The sequence below is a fragment of the Leuciscus leuciscus genome (assembly GCF_965113295.1).
Source record: "Leuciscus leuciscus genome assembly, chromosome: 17".
In the NCBI taxonomy this organism is placed as follows: Eukaryota; Metazoa; Chordata; class Actinopteri; order Cypriniformes; family Leuciscidae; genus Leuciscus; species Leuciscus leuciscus.
The window spans coordinates 5,228,199-5,247,802 of record NC_138741.1 but is presented as its reverse complement, the minus strand read 5'-3'; the positions used below and the strand labels follow the sequence as shown (position 1 = coordinate 5,247,802).

The window sequence follows — 19,604 nt, the reverse complement described above, 5'->3', positions numbered from 1 at the left end:
TCTGCAAAGTTTCACAAGAGACAGCGTTGCATTACCTCATGTCTCAAATAACTTTACAATAATAATGAATGTAAACAATTTAAAGCGCTGTTACTTGTACCACCTGACTGCTGCAGATTTATTTCAGCGTTGATAGTGTTGACATTGAAACACATGAAAAGTCTGAGGACGTGAACAGCTCAGAGTCGAACCTCACAGGTTTCCATCTCATAATTCAACACATTCTCACCCCCAAATCGTCACTTTTTCGTCACTTTCAACCATGCTTCAATATCCGACGCACAAAGCACCCTTTAGCGTCCATATGTGACGCTTCGGTTATGGGTAGGTTTAGGCGTCATGTAACTGACGCTTTCGAAAGTTCGTCAATATCCGACGCACAAAGCACCCTTTAGCGTCCATATGTGACGCTTCGGTTATGGGTAGGTTTAGGTATGTGGTAGGGTTATGCGTCTCATATGGACGCTAAAGGGTGCTTTGTGCGTCGGATATTGAAGCATGGTTGAAAGTGACGAAAAAGTGACGATTTGGGTATGAGAACGGGCTGCATAATTACGGTTATGACACGGCATGAACGCGGCATAAGCTCGTTGTTCTGGTTCAGGAGGAACTATAAAAGTGGCTGCTGTTTGTTTGTGTCTCTCTGTGACTGACGTCTGTCTACAACTCTGCATAGCCTTACGGAAAACACTGATGACGTTTGATGTCGGACAGAGCAGGTGCGAGGAGGTATGGGAATATATGTTGAAGGGACATCGTTTTCAAAAATGTTTTGGTCCTGAGACTTCCACATTAGATATATGTGCATTTAAAAAAAATATTTAGTCCACTTCTATTATTGATTGGATGTGAAAAGAGATTCAACCAGTATAACAAAAAGTCTTTATAAAAAACACAAATAAAATTGCCTAACCTACCTTTAATGTTTTCATCTCATGTTACAAATCCAAGAATTTAGGAACAAAACATTTCTCAAAATTAAAGGCCATTTTGGGAATGTTCCAGTATGAAAGTTCCAGTATGTTTTCATATACAGTGAGCTTCTTCATTTCAAAAGATGGAGGAGAATTCGATTGCTCATGGCTATATGACTTTAAATAAATTGTGATCCATGACAACATGCTACATGAAATGTGTAAAGCATAAATTAAAGCTGCCGTCGGCAAGTCTGGCAGATTGGGTCGATTAGCCAAAATTTTGAATGTTTACAACTCTCATGCCCCTCCCCACTACCAGCGAGCACCCTCCCATCGAGGTCGTGCTCGTCAGTGCGTCACTGTGCGTGTGTACCTGATTTTCTGTGAACGCGTCCGTCTCTTCAGCATTTATCAACACCATGGACTCGGAGGTAGGCTGCCCTGGCTAATCTATCCATAGATAGCAATAAACGAGGAATTGGAAGCTTGTTAGTAGATTTTCTCTCCGCCATCACGCTTCATGCAATCTCCAGGCGAACTTCAGGCGTGGCGTGTGCATGTGATATTAACGTGCGCGAGTGAGGGGGGATCTGTGGCGTGTGCACGACCTGTGATTGACAGTCAGATCTCACACCCCCCTGCGCTGATTGGACCTGATGAAGCGGGAGCGCTGGATTTTTGCAAAACAAATAACACGCTCCAGGTGGAGTTAGAAGCTCGGGTTTTTTCTAAAACCACCTTATTTATGTTGTTCTGTCGGATTATAGTGTCGATTACACTGAATATGATCAAAAAAATGTTGCCGACGGCAGCTTTAAACTCTGTGGGAGTTATCTGAGGCAGAGGGCATACTGGATGACAAGTACGTTTGGTATGAGAGTACACGTCATGGTAAGTGTGTGCATCTCACTGGGCAGTGTGCCATATTTTAATGTTAAATGACTTCTACAGTCTATACTCTATTAAGTTTTATTGTGCACCCCATGAGTGACTTCATCCAATCTTTGAGGATATCCCCTCAGAGGAAATTCATTAAAGCGTATGTCTTGCTAAACTTATGTGAGACTGAAATCCCCAATTGATTCAGACATGAGTAAGACAAATCATTCTGTTTGAGAACACCTTAAGGCAGACAAGCAGAGACAATAAGCAAACACACTAATAACAAAAAATAAACTCCGGGAGGCTGAAAGGCAAGCAGACAAAAAACAAAAAAAAACCAACAAAAAAAACAGACAATTTTAAATATTATGAATTCTGTGTATTTATCTTGTTGTAGCAAAATCTTTTGAACACAGAAATGGTTTAGAATGATTTAGTCTTTTTTTTTCTACAACTCCAAGTGAAAAACGTGACTATGCTGCTTCACATTTACGCATATGTCATAACGATACGTTAAAGCACCTTCTCATTTTTTTTTCTGACCAGGAAAATAAGAGGATCACTGTACAGAATACCATCATACATTCTTATATATATATTTTTTTTTACAAAAAAGTCATAGAAATAATCATATACCAAGAGCAGTAAGAAATTATAAACAATGGATGTTGCAAATCTATAATGTGGTTGAAATGTTTGGTTGAAATAAAAAATAATACTATCAATAATAATGAATAAAATAAAAATGCTATGTTTGCTTATCCATGTCTTTTCTGTATACATCTGTAACAGTAAAACAATCTAAACCATATACAGTGGCATTGTATCAGACAAAAGCAAGGCAATTAAACAGTTAGCTTTTCACAAAATAGAAAAATAAAGATTTTTCAAAATAAGAAAAATAGACATTGTATGTTATGATCCTTTGGGTAAAACTTCCTAGGAACACCGGATCTATAGTACACACTATAGCTAAATTAAAAATGTCTGCAATGCAAATGAACACTGAATTGACTGGAGATTTTTTTTTTTACAGATAACAAGTCTTGTTCATTTAATTTATAAACCATTACAACAAAACAATGCTTCATACAGTATGTAAGAGAACTCGGGGACAGGATAAAGGTAAGATCACAGAAACGTGACCCTATACAAACTCCTGCACCCAGTTTGTCATAAAACCTCACTCTCATAATAACATTCAAAACTACTTTAAAATGTATGCATAATGCAGTATAGATGTGTCCATAGGAAGTATCACCACATTTCGAACTGGTAAAATTTGACATAATGACTATACGTGATTTATCGAGGTCTTAAACATCATGTAACCAACACTTTTCATCCGAAAGCATGAAGCTTGCGCTACGCTAATAGGAGAGTCCCCGTGGAGCAACCTGAGGTTAAGTGCCTTCGCTCAAGGGCACAATGACGATAGACAAGCTCAGTTTCACTCCAGTTCATGATTCACCTCTGTGTGAAATCAAGCTTGCCACCACCATTTGGCACTAATAAAGGTTTCTACACAAAACTGTGATCCAGATCCTGTCCTAAATATCTGTCTTTCACAACATATTGTCTGGTTTAACACTCTGACCTACATTTCAGACTGAAGTCTTGAGGGGCTTGTTGTGAAGAGTACAAACGTAAATCACCAACACTAACAAACTAATAGGGTATAGATGTATAGTTATAGTGTTTGAAAATCATCATTAAATTTAAAAAAAATCCTTAAACTTTATCTTACCGATACCATGTTACAGTAATTGTGTAAGATGGTAAATAATACCACACTCTTAAAAAAATTCTGGGTTTCAACCCATGTTTAGGTCAAATATGGACAAACCCAACCGTTGATTTACATTTTTTAATTACATTTTTTAAACCCAATGGTTGGGTTTGTCCATATTTGACCCGAACATGGGTTGAAACCCAGCTTTTATCAGAGTGCATGTACTCACTGATTCTCACATTCACATACAGTACCATCATATTTACCCCAAAGTACCTGGAGAATACAGTGGTATTACAACCAGCTTGGTATTTACCATTTTTATACTTTATCATTCCTTTTTAATAAGGGTAGCCCAAAGGGACATCGAACAGAGCATCTTTTTGGTTGGGTATGCAATGTATTGGTTGGTAATATTTAGTAAATATCCATTTGTATAAATAATATGTATCTCAGACAGACTGACCAGTACAGTTCTGTACCAGTACTAAACGAAAATTGCAGCGATTTAATCAGACGACAGACAGCTTTCAAACTTAATAACTGATAACAAGTGTGATAGATGCACTGAGGAAAAATAAATAAAAAACAGGCACATAATGTTATGATCCCGGAAAATTAGCAGATTAAGTTTGCAGATATGATTATGACCAAGAAATCCTCCTGAATTATAGATTTGTGTAAAATACATATGACATTGTATTGTGTTCTTCAGAAAAAAACAAAACATTGTTTCTGAATCTGATGTCATTAATTAAGCAAATTAATGGTCTAACACTGGGGTAACAACACTAGAATTAACTTAAAAAGTAGAAATGACAACAAAACATAAAATAAGAACTTACAAAATGTCATTATATTTGCATTTCCTTCTCTTTTTTTCCATTTCACCTGCTAAATTATGTAGTCCTGTCTCATGGGAACACTTGGTCCATTGTGATGCACATCCACTTAGCTGAAGAAAATCCTCTTGGCAAACTGCAGTGCACAGTCGGATAAATTCTCTCTTTTATTTCCCCTGCTTCTCTGAGATACCCCCTCATCCCTTGTTCTTGGGTATTAATTCATATCTGCATTAATGCTTGAAGGCAACTGGAGATATCCTTCATCCAGGTCTCAATAAACAGGACCAGCCCTGGCCTCGGCTGCTCAACTAACTCGGACACAAACCTTTGAACTTCTCTGTGATCAAATGAACAGAAGGACAATACTGACATGGAAAATCATGCATTACACAGTCATGACCACTGCTGAGGTGTCTTTTCATCACAGCCATTTGAGTCCTTCTTGTCGTCATATGATGCAGCAAGTTCATATCCTTTTCACCTGACGGGTTCGGAGAATGGGTTATTTTTTTGTTCGTTTTTGGCAGAGGTAATCCGATGTCTCTGTCAGACTGTACTCTCCATGACCCACTCAGAGCTATCAAATGTTGCTTTCTCACCTTCCCCCTCGCTCTCGTCACACTGCAGGAGCATGCCGTTGACCGAGAGACTCCTCTTAGTCCAAATGTTGCTAATGCGTCGTGGGTAGCTAAGGCACTGCGAAGCACCAAAGTCGCCCATGTCGAATGAGTGGCTGCGCTTGGGCTTGTTCTCTGATGGCAGCATTACAAGCTTCCCAAGCTTGGAATCTCCTCGGCCTAGAAGAGGTTCCTTGTCAGTGGCGGGTCTCATGGCCATTGCCATGGTTCCTGAGGAAGACGGTCCTCCCGGATCTCTTGCGGGAACCCTCAGGTCCAGAGAGGCAAATGCCCCGAGTAGGTTATCCAGGTTTGGCCGTGCCTTGGTTGACGACTGCTTCCACCGGTTGGGCAAGGTGTTAGAATCCCCATGTCGGTTGTAGGACTCAACTTTCTGGCTTCCAAGGGAGTCAGCCGAGGAGGATGAAGAGGACGAAATGCTACTCTGCAAGGAGCCACACTTAAACTCCACCACCTCATCTCGCATCACCACTACAGTCTTTGGAGCCTGTGGTGTAGGAGCGGCGTTGTTAACTCGTTGTGCGGCCTGCGTTCTCCCATTGGTCTGGGAGTAGGTGTTGCTCACCGTCACTAACTTTGAAACCTGCAAACCGCTGTTCACTTTATAGCGGACCATAAGGATGACGATAAAGACCAACAAAGTGGCTACGATGACTCCGCCAATCACCAAGATCATAGTCCCTCCTAGAAACTGACTGTTCAGTGACTGGCAGCGAGGGTACTCGTCACTTGTCTCGAATTGCACACAGCCAACTATGTTGGTCGCAGTGAGTGTGGTGGCGGTGTCTTCCCAAATGGCCAACACGCACAGGTCATACTGCATCCCTGGCATCAGGTTGTTGACCAAGAAGGATTTGCTGATAGCCGGAATCATCCTGTGAACAACAAACTTTGATGTTAATACAGATTCTATAAAATGATTAAATAGATGCAGTAGCTTGAAACCACAGGTATATGATACTGAAGGTAGTTATTAAAATGCTCATTGCTTTATTGTGGATGCACACAATGCTCTGCGAGTTGGCAGAAAACAATCATTAATCCTTTTATTATGGAGAAAACTTAATTACTTGGAAAGCACTGATCGTATCAACCTTGGAAGTTCATTTAGATTAAATGATTTTGAAATGAGGTCTATTGTGCAGTCAATGGATTTTTGACTGACAGGAAGCAATGTGGGGATTACGTAAATTTGAAAATATACTTCACACATGCAATTATTGTCAACACTGAATCATTTAAACGGAACACAGTGTTTTGGAGCAAAAAAAAAAAACGATATAGAAAAAAAAAAATCTTGTAGGTTCCTTGATTGGTTAGAAGAAAGATATGGCTTGTGTTATTGAAAACATTTCTTTAAGTTCATTTTCTGTAGTACCTCTCCACTCAACCTCTAAAAAGCACATCGAGTACAGGGGGCCTGTAATCACAAATTATCTTTTTTTCTGACTGCATTAGCTCATCATTATCTAGAATATTCTTTGCAGATACCTGGCAGTGGATGTAGACTGAGAATACTAATTCGAGTACAATCATTTACCCAACTACCCTGCTCAGTGAAGGTTAAGTAATTGAATAGAAAAGTGTCTAACACTTTTTTCGTCTTCTTCAGACTCTGGACAAATGGAAAATAAATTGTACAATTTCATGCATTTGGAGATTTTTATTTCACAAGTTTAAAATATGTGAAAAATCATATATACAATAACAAAAAATATGATTTAATAGATTATCAAGACACATAGCCTACCGAGTTTCGTAACGGTACACCAATGCATTCATAAAGTTTAGCATTTTAAATCATGACATTATATTGTAATTAATATGATCCTTTTTTTAATCTATTATAGCGCCACCAAGTGGAGCAGTTCCACAGATTTTTTTTTTTATGTGTTCTCAGAGTGAGCCCATACATGCGTGTGTCAAATTTGGTGAAAATATCTCATTTTGTTTTAGAGTTATAGACCATTATTTGTATGAGAGCTTAATAAAGGACCCATGGGCAACTTTGATTGGATCTTTTGCCACTTACTATCAACATTTTTACATTTGAACATTTGCGTTTAGCCAGCGACCTATTTTTTCAAATTAGTTTCGTCTCGAACGGACTAGCGGTTTCAAAAAGATTTTTGCTAATTTACAATGTTTTGCTAACCATAAGGCGAAACCTAGCATGTTTGGTATCGTTAAACTCTGCAAGGATTCAGGAATGTAAAAAGATGACTGCCGTGACAATAAGTCAACCAAATCCAAAGTAATACGCATGTAAACAAGTTTTTTTCTCCACTAGTCCGAAACTTCTCAGGCTTATGATTTTTGGACAAACCGTTCAGAAGTTATAAGCAAAAATAGCCAAAACGCAGCAAACAGCCTCAGGTTATGCTCGTGATGACATGTACCACATTTGATCTAAAATACGATAAAGCGTTGCGGAGATTGAGCCTTAAGTTTGTTTGTTTCTTTTTCGCAAGCACTATGTACAATTATTTTGCGCGGTATTCGAGAACGGTTTGACGAATCGACATGAATTCCATAAATGTTGGTCGACATGGTCTGAAGACGATCTGGTTACATTTTCATGAAAATGAAAATGGCCTAGGAGGAGTTTGACATGAATTCCATAACTTTTTGGCGACATGGTCTGAAGACAATCCGGTAAAATTTTCATGAAAATGAAAATGGTCTAGAAGGAGTTCCTGCCCTGAAAGTCGGAGGACGTCCTACGCACTTGCTTGCTCAGTGCTTGGTCCCTTATAATAGGAACGCCAACGAATACAATAGGTCCCTACGGACTTTCAGTGATTGGCCCCTAAAAATAATAATAATAATAATGAGAAAACAATAATATGTGCAGGGTATCATGGGGGAAGATTTAGAACCCCATTAAGAACAATGTGGATTCACTTTTAATCTGTTACATATTTAGATATACAATAAGTGCAGGATGATGATACATCATCAGCCAATGTGTTATTATAGGAAATAGATAGAAACATTTGCTAATTTAGTTTTTATAGCACAAAATATTAAATATTAAAAGAGGGGTAAGTTGGCCCCCTGCCTGAGTTAAGATAATCAAAACAAAAAGTATAACTTTTACTCCACATCTAAAAATATTGATGTGTCCGCAAATCCCTCATTAACAAACAGATACAAAACACTTTGATATTCAACATAATACAATGTCATAGATCACTAATTTCCAGAGACAGAAAATTAGATGAATTAACCTCAAAACGGTTCTGACTGACTAAATCTCACAAATGTTGATGGAAATGTTAAAATTAAAAATATCGTAGCCATTCATCAAGGGTGCTGAAATGGGATTTTGTGCCATCTATGATTAGGAGAAAAAATAAGGTGGGGGGCTATCTTACCCCATGTTACCCTATTTTATAGGGTTCTATGCAGAATGAGATTAAATTAGTAACCCAAACAATTAAAATGCTGTGATTATTTACTTACCCTCATAACAATCCAAACCTCTGACTTTCTTTCTACTGTGGAACACTAAAGTAGATATTTTAATGACTTTTCCATTTTCTTTTTCATGCAGATTAGTGAATACATTTTTCAATAAACTGTTTATCCAGTTCTCAAGTTCAGCGATCAAGTTGCAGCACTTTTTTTCACTGTATAACATAGGTTTTGGCTTATTTTACAATTTACACAAAGCTATTGTATGGATTCAGAAGAAATATAGTGCATAAGTCAAAATGTTACTATGCCCTTGCATCCTTTGTTGAAGCTTGAAAGTCCCCAGTCATTGTAAGTGCATGGACCAGAAAGCATAGTCTTCAGACGTTCAGCTTGTGTGTTGCACAAAATAAATAGTCATGAAAAAGTAAAAGGGTGAGTAAATGAAGAAATATTTTTTATTTTGGGGTGAATGAAAAAAAAAAAAACATGTCTGGTTTGATAAGCAATTGATATGGTTCTTAATCGTATGCTTTTCCTAGAACTACAACATCATGGGATCCCGTATTTTGTGTTCGAGACATCCTTTACAGCACTAAAACCACATCTAGCAGGGCAGCCTGACACATTGTCTACAGTAAGCCTGTATGCCAGCCAGTCCATTACTCATTAATAATTGCTTTCCCATCACAGGAGAAGACGCTACATTCTGTGGTGACAGCTTTACGAGAGAGCCCAACCTTTTTCCACTCCAGCTCTAGTGATTGATTTTTTTTTTTTTTCTTTGTTGTTGCCAACATCCAGGTTAACACTCCTCTTCCAAGACAGGAGGAAGAAAACAGATCTCTGAATAATGCCACATGCAGTTTAACATCATGCAATCATTAAGTAATAGAGAGGCACCAGTAAATGAACAGTCATACTCATATTGTGTAAATTATATAATCTTTCCAAAATGTGAAAATCTGTTCCTCGCAAGTCAGAGAAACTAGACAGCCTAATGGTTTAAAATGTAGGCAGTTTGATAAGGGAACCCATCACTTTGATTATAAACTGATATAGATCATGTAGATAAAGAAACGAAGTAAGGAACGTAAGCTGAAATGAAAATCAAAAGAATAGAGCATATTCTAATAGCTCATGTTGCCTCAGGCTTGTAATAGTGATGATCATGCTGGTTGAATTATGTTAAGAAAAAAAGCCTAGAGGTGATTTCACATTCTTTATTTCACATAGGGAAATTGTTGCATTTGATTAAAAGATCGTGAAATCGATCTTTCAACAGCTAATAGAGGTTCATTTACATTACAAATTACTGTGGCACCCCTGTGCCTTGTGACCTTTACCTTTCAACATAAAAACAAAATAATCTGTATTATTATCCTGTTCTACAGAATCTACAAAAACCTACTCATCCTTAAAATATTAACTAGATAAAAACTATTTATTAACAAAACGTTCAGAACTTAATCACTATTTTAAGTGTAAACAACCTTTCAGACCTCTATAACCAACATGTTTTTAATTTATTGTGTATGATTTAACAAAAACCTTGCTGGGAGCAAGTTTAAAGTGTTTCATGGAACTGAACTGAACTGGAAGCTGTCCATTTCATAACTTTAAATCCACATACAAATCCTATAATTTCCTTAAAATTACTCCTAAAGAAAATTTATCAAGTGCTGTTGGTGCATTTTAGACAGAATTTGTAGGTAACTGACTGATTAAAGGGTAAGCGAGTCAATGGTAAGGCACCTTATTGTCTTCGCTATAACAGTCACAGAACACCATTAACACAATTAGGATGAGCCTATAAGTATGCATGTGACTGGTCGGTTGAAAAGATGCCAAAACAATGTCTCACCATAAGTGATCCGCCTTTTAAATGTCACTGCATTAACTATCTTCAGCATTAACCTATTGAACCTATTAACATTATCTGAATTCCAAGTAATTTACAAGACTGAATTGAGTTATAGAATACATTATCTATCTCTAAATCAAATCTAATGATAATTTCCACACATATTCAGTGAGAAACTAAAGGGCAGGTGAAAGTACATGCCTAATTAGTGTGTTGTTGGGTGGTTTAAAGGGAAAAGAAACTGAATATTTACCTATAAATCAGGACATCATCCTCTGAACAGTTGTATTGGAGCTGGTACATTTTGACTTTGGGTGCCACTTTGCTAACCGTCCACTTGATCAGAGCAGAGACTGCGGTGACCTCTGACACTGACACTATCTGTTCTGGTTGGGCTTTGGTCTCCCCTTTACCGGTTTTGGTGGAGCTGGTGATGTCAGATAGTCTGGACTTTGGCTGAGATGTGCGGTTAGTTCCATTGCTTAGGTGGGGAAGCTGGATGATGGAGAGCTCAATTGAGGCTGTTGATTCTCCTGCTGCGTTTGCAGCAATACAAGTAAACGTCCCGTAATCCTTAGAGGTGGTGACCATAATGTCTAAAGTACCATTTTCATACACTACAGCCCTGGATGAGTTACTGATTAGTCGGTCATCTGGAGCAACCCAATGTATGAGAGGCATAGGGTCACCCACAGCCTTGCAGCGTAAACTGGCTGTCTGTCCCTCCAGGACCAAAAGCTTATGGGTATGCTGGGTAATTAACGGTGGTTCACAGACAAAATCTTCCTCTCGAACATACCAGAAGTAGCGACCCTTAAGATTTGGAGGGGAGGCGCATGTTTCCATATCATCCTCTCGCTCTAGACGCCGCAACCACAGAATCTCGCAGTTACAGTGAAGAGGATTCCCACCAAAGCTGAGAGACAGGATCGGGGCAAATGGTGTACTAAGAACGGTGTTAGTCTGTGAGCGAGCAAAGATGGGATCTGGCGGAAGCTTCTGGAGACGGTTTGACGTAAGATCCAACCTTGCAAGCTTTTCAAGATCAGTAAAAGTGCCCTCAGCAATGTGGGTGATGAGGTTGTGGTCCAGGCTTAGTTGGTGTATATTGAGCATTTTGCGAATGGCATCCCAGGGAACACCCTGCAGGTTGTTGTAGGAGAGGTCTAGGTCCTCCAAGGTGAGCAGCAGATCATCGAAAGCATCTTTGGAGATATGAGTCATTTGGTTGTTGTTTAGGATGAGGTGTTGCAAGTTCACCAAGCCTCGCAGGGCATCTGGGCCAAGCTCGGTCAACCGGTTACTGTCCAGGTGCAGCGAACGCAGGGTTTCAAGATCTACAAAGGAGAAGGGCTGGATGAAGCTGATGGTGTTTCGTGACAGTGTGAGGTCCACAAGGCCCGTCATGTTAGTGAAGTCCTGCTGGGTAATTTTGATGATGTAGTTTCCTCCCAGACGTAATTCCACGGTTCTTCTGTCAATGTCGAGGGGCACGAACAGCAGGCCTTTGGACGGGCACAATGTGCCCAAGGACTCTGAGAGGTTCTGACAGACACAATATTTAGGGCAGGCGGTGGTCATCATCACTGCGCTTCCCAGGAGAAGGAGGCTGCAGAGCACTTTGGCCATGGTAAATCACAAGCAGGGACCTGGACAGACAACATAAAAAAAAACAATGGTCAGTCCTTTCTGGTCATACAAAAAAAAAAAAAAAAAAATATTGATTGAATGCTTCTGCAGTGGCTATATGATGAATATAGTCCTCATTATGAGCAATCTTTAGTCCCCATTCTGAACCAGCTTAGGATTATCTTAGGCTCTTAAAGGAGGGAGCTTGGAACCCTGCACATTTTGCTCTGGTTTTTAACTGATTTTAAACCCTGAGTAAAAAAATAATAAAAAATCCTTCATGAAAAGCTATTGTTTGGATGTGCCTAACTCCAAACTATGGGATTTAAAAGTTGTGCTATTGCTGTTGTCAGCTAACAAAAGTCTCATGTGCTTCATTTGAACTTTAATAAGATAATAACTGAAGCAATTATGAAGTAATCCTCAATTCCCTGCCAGAGCATTGAGAAGAAACTGAGGTATAACACATGTTTTATAGTTGCTGGAAGCAGAAGTGCTTGACGTATGTGAAATCCGCAGCAGGCTCCATACCTCTGACACAGACAGAACGGATGACTGCGCTTGGCCTCAAATGACAGCCCATAATTCCTCTAGACATTTGTATCATCAATTCCAAACATACTCAAAACTTAAATCAATTTTAATCAGCGCTCTGCCAGACTGATTCTCTAATGGTAGGAGCTGTTTGGTGGAGCTGTTTAAGGTGTCTGTGAGAAGGAGAAGGGGTGATTTTTCATTTCCAAGGATTAAAGGATAATAGTTATCCCAGCTGGCAGCATTCATACAATAAATCTTAATTGCTTTATCAATACCTTCAGTTATATCTTCTATCTAAGATTCCTATGAAACCCCAGTACACAGAGTTCTGGTTGGAACAGCTTATGAGTTTTCAAGCACATCTTTTTGGCGAGCCTCAAGTTTATTGCATGCCACATCAATAAACTTCCGAAGAGAAAGTATGCAGATTTGAGTATTTTTAGAAAACAGGGAGTAATACAGAAGGTGACAGACATTGGAAAGCTAGTCTAAAAACCAGAGAAAATCAGCAAGCGTAATATTGTGATTACACTAACCATGTAATCAAAATTGTCTGCAACAAAACAAATAAATTGGTAAATCGAGAGGATGGATATTTTCACTTTGACTGACATGCAATCAGTGTCTGATAATGCCAGATATTTATGCCAGGGCTGTGTTTTGCTAGAAAGCAAATAGTTCATTTGCCAAAACTATTTGTCCTCCAAGCTACTACAAAAACTCAGAAGACTACTAGCACATTAACACTCGACTTATTGTTTTAATGTCTTTAGAGAAAAAAAATGTGAAAATGTGATGCATCTAATTTTCTAGTCTATAATAATTTCACACTTAAAGCAGACATCTTGCAGAGAATGAAAAATAGTTATGTTTTCTGAGCAAGAATATATTTCCTTTTCACTTCTTGTGAGAATATTTCCTAACTATCAATCACTCATTCTCAGGAAATCAGATTTTTGAAATTTTATGAAAGAGCAACAATGCTGTAGACCCGAGTGTTGATAACACATGCAATCCAACATGCTCATGTCTCAAACCCATTTCCTATCTTGCTCCCTCCAATTTCCTCTCCCTCTCCATTTTCGTGTACAATAAAAAAGGGCAATTGACAGACAACAGAAGTAATATGCATAAGAATGCAAAGTACAAAAATACAAAAATAAACATTGGCACATTGTTCTAGCATGTGAAAGCCATGCAGAACACCACAAACTTCATCTTAATAAAGAGAGGAGGAAGCAAGTTAAACCATATGCATTTGCAACATTTCATTAGTGCTAGGTTACTTGGAATTTATGACCACACCATATTTGATCAACTGAAATATACCCTATGCTGAATAAAACTTCATTTCAATGTTCATTCAGGACTCACTGCGTAGCATTTTGTAAAGTTATGAGAAGTATACTTGGGACAAGGGGATATTTGTCATGTTTGACAGCTAAAACCTGATTAGGCTGAATACAGCAGAAGCTTGCCCTTTAGCAGGCCCGTATTTCTGAGGTAAGTTTCCTGCATTACCAATTCTCTCATAACTGCTTGTCAAGCCTCATCTTTATTCATTCCTTTTGCAGCCTGCTAACGGCATAACCACCGAACACATATATAACAATTGCTGAGGAACTCAACCCCTAAGAAGATTTCACATATCTGCATTTGGACGGAATGGCAGCGTGCCATATGGGGAAAGGAATTTGATTCCCCTTATCAAATGAGCCAAACATCTCAGCTTGTTTGTTGGAGAAAGTGTTTAAATGAGCTTAGCCGGGTCACTGCTAACTTCAAGGAAATCAACAAAAGGAGATCTAAGGGATGTGAGAAATCATAGAGCTTTCTTTTTTTGTCAGTTCAGCAGACATTAAGGCCAAAGAATCATAGCTTTAATAAATGAAAGCGTGTAAGAGCACATCAAAAAGTCTTTTATCAAGCAAAGGAGAAGGTGCCCATGGAACAGCAGGACGTGAAAAACTACAGAGACTGCTAAACATCCAAAGGCGAGGTAAAAGCTTAGGCTTTGCAATCATACAGCGCTGAAGCGCAAGATGAAGGTAGAGCTGCCATGATATGGAGGGCCATTTACTTGAGATCCAGGGGAGAACTCCCCAGTGCAGACGCCTGATTGGACATGGGCTAACCATTATGACAGTAGGCAGTCAGTTTGACAGCGCTGCTCTGAAGTCCTCATGACGTCTGACTGCGTGATGGATTCTGCACCTGGCATAATATTGGCGCAATGGACTTAGATTTCAATGTTTTTTGTCTCAGTGTCTTCTACTTCTACTTTATTATCGTGCAGTATGATAAAATATGTATGATAGAGTTCCTATTTTCAAATTGAAAGTCTTCAAAACAAAACCATTGAATGGACTTTTTTCTTAAGTCAGTGCATTATATGTTAATTATTATTATTATTATCATTGTTCGATTGAATCACTGGCCTACAGTCCAGTACTACATCGTGTTTGTCAATCAGTACATTTTCACAAGTTTCACAGTGGTTATCAAGTGAATTTATTTTTATTTTAGGTTAATTATTATTTACAAAAAAAACAACTACATGTGGATTGTAGCTACATAGGAAATTGTAGGTATAACATCATTGCCACTAAAAAGCCACATCAGGCATCTTACAAAGAGTTGTGTGACAAAGGAGTAAATAAATGGAGGCTTACAGCTTAACATATTCATTTTAGTGAAGTTTGTTTCTTCTTATTAGTCTGTTTTGCTTGTTTCTTTGACACTCGGAGCTTGCAAATTAGCAAGCTGCTCTCCAACAACACTGAAAATGAAATCCCAAGTGAGGAAACACATACATTTCCTGTGAATTACAAGCTTGCCAAGGTTATGGTTTTATCATTCATTTCACACATTTTCTTGGATTACCTAAAGTTCAGCCTATACTTCATCATTACAGGTTTATAGAAATCCTTTCCTTATACATTAAAATATTACAGTTGCAGTAAATGTCATGCTGTCTTTACACTCTGCCAATCATGTTCTTAAATCAACACTTCTGCACTAAAAGTCATTACTCTACCTTTGCAAAGATGACAAATGGAAAAACAAATGTAGAGGAGAGAAGTTTAGTAAGCCTTTGTTTTGATGGTCCACTTTCTACTAACTATAAGTAACTTTGCAAATACATGTCAACTAACTCTCATTAGAGTATTAGTAGACTGTCTGCTTAATATCTGCTAACTCTTTATTGTGATGGTCCTCCAACAAACATTCTACTGACTAAGAGTAACTTTGCATCTACATGTCAACTTATTCTCCAAACCCTAACCTTACAGTATACTAATACTCTGAGAGTAGGGCTGCCCACGACTGAAGATTTTCCTAGTCCACTGTTTGTAGTTCATTTAAGCCATTCATTGATAAGTCAGGGGAGAAATACTAAATCGTATATAATAATGAGCATTTCAAATATATATTAAGTGCTCAAGGCTTTCTGGAGCGACACCGTACAACATTGCATTAACTTTTATGAGATCAGAACACCAACAAAATAAATAACCTATAATATAAACAACCCTTGAACTTGACGCACAACGTAATGACGGCAATTGACGTAATGACGTTTGTCATTACGTTGTGCGTCAAGTTCAAGGGTTACTCTTTTGGCGTAAATCGATGCGTACGGCCGTATGCCGGAAGCTAGTTATTTTAGTCGATAAAGTTTTAAATATGTATATTTTTCTTACACGAACGCATCGCTTCACTTCAGAAGGCCTTTATTAACCCCCGCAGATCCGTGTCGAGCACTTTAATCATGAATAGATGCATTTTAAAGGTGAACTAAGTAACTTTTTTACCTTAACCGAACAGCTTCGGAGTCATTGGAATAGTTATATGACTTTTTTCGGGTTGAATGGTGGTCGTCTCGCACCCCCCAAGCGCCTGTGAGCCAAAAAAACACCCTTGTAACTTTGAGTCGGCGAGCCGCCGGTCGCAGCGTCAGGAAGTATCGCGTGATATCAGGTCTCGCGATGTAACGAATTGCTTTACGGCAAAAAAATCTGCAAAAATTCTGTCATTATTGCGCTCCCTTACGCTGTTCGAACCCGAATGAAGAAGACGTTTTAAAGAATGTCCCATCTGCTTTGATGTCGTTGATCTACTAGCCTCTGGTATCTGAGAGTCGCCGACGAGTTTTTCGATAGTGTTGTCAAATATCTATTCCGAAGCTGTAGGGGGAGCTCTAGAGAGAAACCTACGAGCAAAAAGCGATAATACAGCGAAGAAATTCCCGAAACTGCATAGCCCTGCTTTAATGTAATTCCAAAGTCAAGCTTGGAAGAGCCAGGAAATGTTTTAATATAACTCTGATTGTATTCATCTGAAAGAAGAATGTCATATACACCTAGGATGGCTTCAGGGTGAGTAAATCATGGGCTAATTTAAATTTTTGGGTGAACTATCCCTTTAATGTTAAAGTGGGTGGTTTTAAATGTTTTATACCTCAAACATGACTTATATTTAAGTCACCTTTTTGTGGTCATTCTTTACTATCTGTAAATATATGGAACATATATATGTAAAGGTATTGACAGTATAACTAATTTTCATTAAGTTTGACTTCTGAAAATGTATGAGACACAAATCACGCAAATATTAAAGTTTTTGGATGTGTTATGTCTAGAAAAGCTGTATATTGACAGAAGGGCTTAATGGACTACATCTGGTCAACATGTCCTAGCCTCCATTCCATCAGAGATTATTGTCAGAACAACTCAATGCACTGTTTCCACCAGAGACATGAAAGCTGGATGAATCTTGGTGTTACCTGAGGTAATCTATGCTCAGAAGCTCTGGAGATAATGGCTAATCTTTGTGAAGTATGAGCAAACTACTGTAAGTAGCTTTTGGGGTGAACGTCTTAGTGCAGTGAATACCTTTTCATTCTCTGCAGCTCAAAAGTCTTTGGCAGAGTTTCACAGTTAGAAATAAGTTTTACATAATTGCATGAATCCATGCGCTCTATGACGACAGCTTTGAACCAGTTGGATTTGCTTAGAAGCTTTTTTTATTTTCAATTTCTACATCTCATTTATTAAAAAAGTTACACAAAAACTATAGGCCATAACTTAGGTCTTTGCAGCAATATTTCACCCAAAACTAAAAATCATGTAAGAGAAGATATTTTAAAGATTTTTTTTTAATTTTTGTCCATGTGAAGTCACTTCAGAAGACATGTAATATTTCAGTCGAGCCTTATGGAATAATTTCACGCTATTTTATGTCATTTTAAGCTTTAAACAAGTTCTGGAGCCCAATTGACTTTTATTGCAAAAATAGCCGAAACATGTTTATGCAATTAACTTCTTTTTTGCTCTACAGCAGGGGTCGGCAATAGGCGGCCCGTGGGCCAAAACTGGCCCGCCAGCAATATTTTCGGGCCCGCCGGATTATTTTGGAAGTCCGTTTTTTTTTTTTTTTTTTTTTTTGCCTATTTTTATTTTACAATAACGGTTTACAAATAGTGTATCATTCGTTCAATCGTTTTTTTCAAATTAAAACCAAAAATGAAAAACGACTTGTTTTTCCATTATTTATTTCCTGAACTAAAATGAAACTTGAGAAAAGCCGTAGCCGCGCGCGATTTCACCGCCGCATACTGTGTGAAACGCCCATAAGGAATCATGCGGCGTGGGATTACATTTTAAAGAGTAAAGACGGTAGCGGTCGGAACTCTGGTGTACCTATACTTTGGACGGAGCGGGCGGTCTGACTGACAATAGCCCACTCGCACTCCCGACATCTTTTGACAGCGTATCCGCACTTCATTCTGACCACCTGTACACCTAGCTCTGAGGAGCTGTTTGGTACTGAAACCATTTCGTATATATATAAAGCTGTGACGTAGTTAAACTTTGCTAGAAGTTTGCTAGAAGTTCTGAATGGCCAGTAACTAAAAAATATTGTAGCCAAATTGGCCGGTGAGTTAATTCCATAATCACGCACATAAGGAGAATCTTCACAGATGTTCTTCTATATCTCAAACCTGAACACACTACAGTCACTAACCCTACCCCTAAACCTACCCATCACAGAAAACTTTCAGCATGTTTACATTTTCAAAAAAACGAATTCTGAATGATTTATAAGCTTGTTTCTTTAGGTCCCCAAGGTTACACGAGTCCCCATGAGTCAGGTCAGTGTGCATTCAGCTTGAGGTCCCCACACATACACCCGAAATAAGTTGTGTCTTAATTTTGCACATCATATTGTTTTAACTTTTAAACTTTTGTATCTTTTAAACACTGCATCATTTTTTTTTATTTATTCTATTAAAGATTGCTTGCTTGTGAGAGAGTTAAAGAAAAAAATAGTCTCTCTCCACAGTGCTTCCATTCGGTTCTCTCAGGTCATTTGAGCAATAATTCACACACATCGACTCCTATAAATCCATATCCAGAAATGTGACCCATCATATTTTCCTCTGAACCGCCAAATCCTCATCCCCTCAGACGTCTCATCTTCAGCACACTGGCATTCTATCTCACCGTTGCCTTGCAAATGGTCTCATTGCCCCTTGCTTTCATTTATTCCCGATGCCAGCATCTTTCATAACAAGTGCACAACAGAAAAGGTCAGATTTATTAAAAGCTCTCTCTCTATATATTTTCGACCTCCCTCTCTTCCTCAATCGGTTTAGTCACATCCACGGCTGCTAATCGTTTTTGCCTTTACACACAAACATCCTGAATCCCCCTTTCCTTTGATTAATGTGCAGACGACACACAGCGCCATTTTAGCGGGAAGTGATGAAAGCACTGAGAAGGAAAGCGGAGCGCAGCCAAAGGGGAGGGTGACAATGGGTTTATTTCATACTGTGGCCAAATTAATTTTCACAGCAGGATGCGGGGGTTAAAAAATCAGATTGCTTCTCTGCTCGACGTCAGGCTAATTAACCTTAGCAGCTTTTGTTGTGTCTACGCTACACTAATCTACAATTTTGTGTTTATTGTTGCTAAAGTGTGCGTATGTGTGTGCGACTCTTTCACACACCATTAAAAACACTCCATTTAAGTGTGCCTTCAGTCTATAATTTGCTTGTTGATAATGAGATAATGTAACATGGTAGACATTCAGAGCTGATAAAGATTGTGTTTTTCTATTAGCATTACCATTGTGTGATAG

At 38.6% G+C, this 19,604-nt stretch overlaps 1 protein-coding gene across 1 annotated transcript in view; it reads right to left on the bottom strand.

Moving 5' to 3' along the window:
* Positions 1-3,565: 3,565 nt before the first annotated feature.
* LOC309479602 (leucine-rich repeat and fibronectin type-III domain-containing protein 2) overlaps positions 3,566-19,604 on the bottom strand; it is a 131,148-nt gene continuing 115,109 nt past the window's right edge. The window contains exons 4-5 of the mRNA XM_082143759.1: positions 10,549-11,944; positions 3,566-5,889 (exon numbers count right to left, since the gene is read on the bottom strand). Of these exons, the coding sequence (XP_081999885.1) occupies positions 4,923-5,889; positions 10,549-11,924 (2,343 nt within the window). The 5' untranslated portion in view covers positions 11,925-11,944 and the 3' untranslated portion in view covers positions 3,566-4,922. The remainder of the gene's footprint in view (positions 5,890-10,548; positions 11,945-19,604) is intronic.